Source organism: Vigna unguiculata, chromosome 3 (assembly GCF_037176805.1).
Source record: "Vigna unguiculata cultivar grain cowpea cultivar isolate G323 ecotype 2 chromosome 3, ASM3717680v1, whole genome shotgun sequence".
Classification (NCBI taxonomy): Eukaryota; Viridiplantae; Streptophyta; class Magnoliopsida; order Fabales; family Fabaceae; genus Vigna; species Vigna unguiculata.
The window spans coordinates 38612584-38619278 of NC_140794.1; the positions used below are offsets into that span (position 1 = coordinate 38612584).

A 6695-nucleotide genomic window follows, 5' to 3' on the forward strand; every position below is an offset into this window, starting at 1 on the left:
ACACAAACTCAATCAAAATCCCAAAAAAAAAAAATCTTACACTAACTCAAATCTTAACAACAAGGGAACATTAGAAACTCATGCAAAAATAAAAAACTGCAAGAAAAAAAAAACACTAACCAGTGGTGGTTTTTGAAGAATGAGCAATTATGCCTGTGGCAAGCGCGGCGATGGCGCAACTATAGTAGCCTCCATCCCTCTCACCAGCGCCGACGCAACAACGGTGGTTTTTGAAGAATAATAGAAATCATCTCCTCCCAAGCACAAGTCTAGTGGCAGCAACGACCTCCTCCCACAACAACAACCTCCCCCCTCCCAAAAAAGCAACAACGGCGACAACAATTGATGCATGATGTAGCAACGACAACAGCTGTGGACGCATGATGCAGCAGCGACAACAATAGTGGACATGATGTTGAAGTGACAAATGTGATGCAGAAGACGTGAAGACCAGAGTTGGCTCAAGGGAGAAGAAGATGCGAAGAAGATCTGTCAAATTTCCCCCAATTTTTATCCCTAGAATGAACATTCTACTTCTAATCAATTGAAAATCGGGGCATAAACCCATATTCTACTTCGATTTAATGAACAACCAGGACATAAAACCTCATTCTGCCTCGATTTAATGAACAACCAGGGCTTGAAACCTCATTCTGCCTCAGTTTAATTAAACATCGAGGCATAACACACGTTTTATCTTGGGTATATACCCAACAAAGGCCATATAGTACTAAAAAAATAATTAAAGAAGTTTTAATATTTTGAATTAAATCAACTTACCTACCTCGGGTACATACCTTTTTGCTTTGGTCCTTTTGTGAACCGAAGCAGAATCTTCATCGTTCAAATTGGAAAATTCAAAGTAGCGGGAATTTTGAAACTTTTGACAGGCATTAGGCTTCAGGTTCTCTAGAATTGAGGCCTAAAACCTTTTCTGCATTGGTTATTAGAACAACCGAAGTACAAAAGTTTGCTTAAATTTCAGAAATACCATTGCGTTTTGATATGCCTCATTTTTTCAAAAACTGAGGCCTAATGGCTGATAATGTTAATTTTTACCATTATCCAAGCTACATTTTATTAACAAAATCATCTTTTCCAAAACTTTTAACCTACTTAATCCTCAATTTTACCTTACTTTTGTAAATAAATACATTTTGGATTACATTGATCTAAATATACCATTAATCCCCATTTTTGTGTTTATTTATAGATTGGAAGCTTTGTTCCAAAAATAAAAACAAATGAGTGACCTAGAATAGCAAGGAGAAGAGCAAAAATGTGAACAGGAAGTGCTTGGCGACACCAAGCCAGCGCCAGGCGCAAGAGGCCGTCACCGCTAGGTGCCATCCAAGCGCCACAGTCGCTCACCGCCTGACAGAACCTGAACACCGCCGGGCGGCAGAGGCAGAGTTTATGCACTGTTTGATAGCTAGCGTCTAGCGGTTTCTGTTTCTATATATATGGGTCCGCGCAGCATTTCCACGATATCGTTATGATCAATTAATGGGACTTGGCCGGAAAGTGTTCTTGCCTCTATCATTAGCTCGGGTAGTCGCCGTTTCTGGTGTTTCAGTCACCTTTCCATGGCTCCCTTAATTATGTGCTAGGAATTGACCTCTTGCTCGAGTAATGGGAATACGCTAGTTTTCGCTGATGTGTCAAGTTGGCCCTTTTTCTTCTGTTTTCGCGAGGGGAAACTCATCTTAGACAGTTTGGAGCTCGAGCAACACGTTTTGGAGCGCTTGGAGGTTTGCTAGGGCTAGTGGGAACTACCCCTTCTTCCTCTTTGTATCTCTTCCCTCTTCCACTTCCATTTTGTAAGCTTGGGCTCTCTATTACAATGGAGAGCTAAACCCATTTTTGTTGGGGTTAGGTATAGCCACTGAACTTTCATGTAATTTTGGATGATTTGAATATATATATATATATATATATATATATATATATATATATATATATATATATATATATATATATATATATATATATATATATATATATATGCTTCTTCCATTCATTGCTAGTATCCTTGTTTATGTACTTAAAACTTGCTTTGTTTTAACCATTCATTGCATGATATTTGGGTCATTAGCTATTGGAAAATATTTCTTGAAACCTAGAATTGGAACAAGATACCTAATGGAACTTGTATCTAGGAATGGAACTTGACACATTAGCTGTCTTAAACCCTAATTTGTAAAGCAGGTTTGTAAAGCTGGCTTAAAATCCTAATGATGATGGTAAAGGTCGTGAAAGACGCACTTTGGAAGATTATGCAACGTTCACTGGCCATATTAGCTTCAACAGTATTGCTAGGCCAACCGTCAATGCCACCAACATGGAGATGAAGCCAAATCTTATTCATCTGGTGTAGAGTAATTAGTTGAACGACCTGTCTCATGAGAATCCTTACACTCATCTAACCACATTCTTAGAGATATGCAATACTGTGAAGATCCATCAAGTTCCTGATGAAGCCATATGCCTGAGTCTCTTTCCGTTCTCACTAGCAGGACCCGCGAAAGCCTGGCTGAATTCCTTTCTTGAAAATAGCCTCACTAACTGGGATGATGTGGTTGCAAAGTTCTTGAGCAAATATTTTCTCCAATCCAAGGTTAATAAGGGAAAACAGGAAATCTTGGCATTTCAACAAGATATGAACGAGTCCTTAGGCCAAACTTGGGATAGATTCAAAGGACTGCTGAGAAAAACTTCCATTCATGGGTTTGATCAACCTACACAGCTTACTCTTTTCTTAGCAGGCCTTAAATCCCAGTCAAAGCTGATGTTGGATGTCTTTGTCGGTGGGAGTATCAAGTGGAAGACGCCAGAGGAAACGTATGAGTTAATAGCGAATATGGCAGCCAATGATAATGAAGCTTATACTGAGAGAGCCCATTCTCAAAAGAAGGGTATTCTAGAGCTTCAATCTCAAGATGCTATATTAGCTCAAAACAAGATTATGACTCAGTAGCTGGAGACCCTCATGAAGAAATTGTCACAACTTCCTCAAGAGCTTTAAGATGCCTCTATAGCTCAACTCCAACAAGTGCAAAGTTGTGAGTTATGTGGAGGAAACCATACCAATGGTCAATGTGCTATACAAAACACATCTCAAAAGGAAGTTAGTTATATGGGCAATCAAGATCGACCAGGGAACTATAATCAAGGATGGAGACCTCACCAAAACATGGGCCAAGCAGAACCTTCCAATAGGCCCCCACATCAACAAACTTACCAACATCCCTCTTTGTCTGATAGAACATCCAAGCTTGAAGACATGATGCAACAATTCATGCAAATGTCAATTCAGAATCAGAAGAACACCGATGCTTCAATTAAAAACTTGGAAGTGCAAGTGGGGCAATTGGCCAAGCAAGTGGCGAATCAACAAAGCAGTTCATTTTCCGCCAATACCGAAGCCAACCCCAATGAGCAATGCAAAGCGGTGGTCACAAGGAGTGGTAAGGAAGTGGGGTTGAATGCTAAAGGAAGTGATGAAGCCAAAGCCAAAGCCAAAGCCAAGCCAGTGATAGAGGAAAAGACAAAGATGAGGAAGAGATAGATGAAGAAATTGTTGTAGAAGAGGAAGAGAATAAAAGTGAAAATAGAGAAAATAAGAAAAAGAAAGATGTACCAATAAAACCACCACTATTGAAAACTCTCCCATATCCTCTCAAGCCTTCAAAGAAAAGACAAAGAAAGGCAATTTGCAAGGTTTCTAGACATTTTCAAAAGGCTGTAAATCAATATTCCCTTCTCAGAAGCCTTGGAGCAAATGCCGACCTATGCAAAGTTTATGAAGGAAATCCTCACGAAGAAGAGAAGATTTATTGAAGAGGAAACCATAGAGCTAGAGGCTAGATGTAGTGCTATCATTCAGAAGATGTTGCCTCCAAAATTTAAGGATCTTGGCAGTTTTACAGTTCTAGTCACAATTGGGAGCCTAGCTATAGGGAAGGCCTTACTTGATTTGGGGGCTAGCATAAACTTGATGTCTCTCTCTATGCTCAAGAAGATTGGGGAGTTAGAGATCAAACCCACCCGAATGACATTGGAACTGGTGGATAGGTCAATCAAATACCCTCACGGAGTAATGGAGGGCGTGCTTGTTAAAGTAGACAAATTCCTATCCTAGTGGACTTTGTTATAATGGAGATGGAGGAGGATGTTGAAGTTCCTCTCATATTGGGGAGGCCATTTATGAAGACTGCAAGAGTGTTAATTGATGTTGATGATGGCAAACTCACTATGAGAGTTCAAGATGAAGAAATGCACTTCAATGTCTTTGAAGCCATGTCTCACCCAAAGGATGTTGGAGGATGCTTCAGAGTTGATATGCTTGATGAAGTGTTCATGAGCTCCAAGAAAGATCTACACGCCTCATCGCCTCTAGAGAAAGCTCTAATTGATGCATTTGAGACTCTCAATGATGAGGAGGAGAAAGAGATAGATGAGTGTTTGGCCAATCTTGATGCTTTGAACGAAATCCCTCCTCATGAGGCAAAGATTGAAGATTTGAAGGGTGAAAATGAAGTCACAAAGCCAAAAGTGGAGTTGAAGATGTTGGCCCCACATTTGAAGTATGTCTTTCTTGAAGAGGGTAGCAACAAACCTGTGATCATCAGTATCTCCTTATCACCCTCAGAAGAAGAAAAGTTGATTGAGGTGTTAAAAGTCAACTCAAGAGCCATTGGTTGGTTTATATCTGATATGAAGGGAATCAGTCCCTCCTACTGCATGCATATAATCTTCATGGAGGAGGATTTCAAGCCAGTGGCACAACCTCATAGAAGGTTGAATTTTGTGATGAAGGAGGAGGTGAGAAAGGAGGTATTGAAACTCCTTGATGTTGGAATTATCTACCCAATTTCGGATAGTGCATGGGTGAGTCCAGTGCAAGTGGTTCCCAATAAAGGCGACATGACGGTGGTTCGTAATGACAAGAATGAGTTGATACCCACACGAATCGTGATCGGCTGAAGGATGTGCATAGACTACAGGAAGCTAAACAAGGCCACAAGGAATGATCACTTCCCTCTTCCTTTCATGGATCAAATGTTAGAGAGATTGGCGGGTCAAGCTTTCTATTGCTTTTTGGATGGCTATTCTGGTTATAACCAGATTGTGGTGGACCCTAAAGACCAAGAGAAGACAACCTTCATTTGCCCTTTTGGTATCTATGCCTACAAAAAGATGTCATTTGGGCTTTGCAATGCATCAACCACGTTTCAATTATGCATGTTGGCTATTTTCTCCGACCTTGTGGAGAAGTGCATAGAGGTCTTCATGGATGACTTCTCGGTGTTTGGAAGCTCATTTGATCTCTGTTTAGCAAATCTGGAAGTTGTGCTCAAGAGATGTGTTGAAACCAATCTCATTCTCAATTGGGAGAAATGTCAATTCATGGTGACTGAAGGGATTATCTTAGGCCACAAAATATCTTCCAAGGGCATTGAAGTGGACAAAGCAAAGGTGGATGTCATTGAGAAACTCCCACCACCAACAAATATGAAGGGAATCCGAAGCTTTCTTGGACATACGGGTTTCTATCGACGCTTCATCAAGGATTTCTCCAGGATAGCCAAGTCATTGAGCAACTTGCTCAATAAGGATACTTCCTTTAATTTTGATGCTGAATGTTTAAATGCTTTCAATCTTTTGAAAACCAACCTAGTCTCCACACCCATAATCGCTGCACCTAATTGGGAACTTGATTTTGAACTTATGTGTGATGCAAGTGATTATGCGGTTGGGGCCATTTTAGGGCAAAGAAAGAATAAGATTTTTCATTCCATACACTATGCTAGTAAAGTCCTTAATGAACACCAAGTGAATTATGCAACTTTTGAAAAGGAGTTACTAGCAATAGTGTATGCCTTAGAAAAGTTTTGTTCTTATCTTATCGGTTCTAAAGTTGTAGTTTACACTGACCATGCTGGAATCAAATACTTGCTCATTAAACCTGATTCTAAACCTACACTCATTAGGTGGATTTTGTTGTTGCAGGAATTTAATCTTGAGATTAAAGACAATAAGAGTTGTGAAAATCAAGTGGCAGACCATCTGTCAAGACTGGTGAATGAAGAAGTGATCACACTGGAGAAGGAAGTGTTAGAAACATTCCCTGATGAAAATTTGCTCCTAGTATGTAATAGACTGTGGTTTGTAGAAATGACAAACTTTAAGGTTGCTCAAGTTGTTCCTGAGGATATGAGTTGGCATCAGTAGCAGAAGCTGTTCAGGGAAGCAAAATACTATGTGTGGGATGATCCTCACCTTTTCAAGATTGAGGCAGACAATCTGTTGAGGAGATGTGTGTCAGAAGAGGAGGCAAGAAGTATCTTGTGGCACTGCCATAATTCACCCTATGGAGGACACTACAGTGGAGAAAGAACAACTGTAAAGGTTCTACAATCTGGGTTCTATTGGCCGAGCATTTTCAAGGATTCTCATGCATATATGTGAAACACTGTGACAAGTGCCAAAGAACAGGGAGTATCTCCAGAAGGAATGAAATGCCTTTGCAAAACATACTGGTGGTTGAAGTGTTCGAATGTTGGGGTATTGACTTCATTTGCCCCTTGCCTTCCTTATTTTCTAAGAAGTATATCTTGTTGGTTGTGGACTATGTCAGCAAATGGGTGGAAGTTGTTGCCACGCCCACAAATGATGCTAAGACAGTCATCAAG

General features: G+C 40.2%; 1 protein-coding gene across 1 annotated transcript; it reads left to right on the plus strand.

Moving 5' to 3' along the window:
• Window positions 1-3781: 3781 nt before the first annotated feature.
• On the plus strand, window positions 3782-4141 carry LOC114175358 (uncharacterized). Its single transcript, XM_028060135.1, has one exon. It carries the CDS (start codon window positions 3782-3784, stop codon window positions 4139-4141), a length of 360 nt encoding a protein of 119 aa, XP_027915936.1.
• Window positions 4142-6695: the final 2554 nt, after the last annotated feature.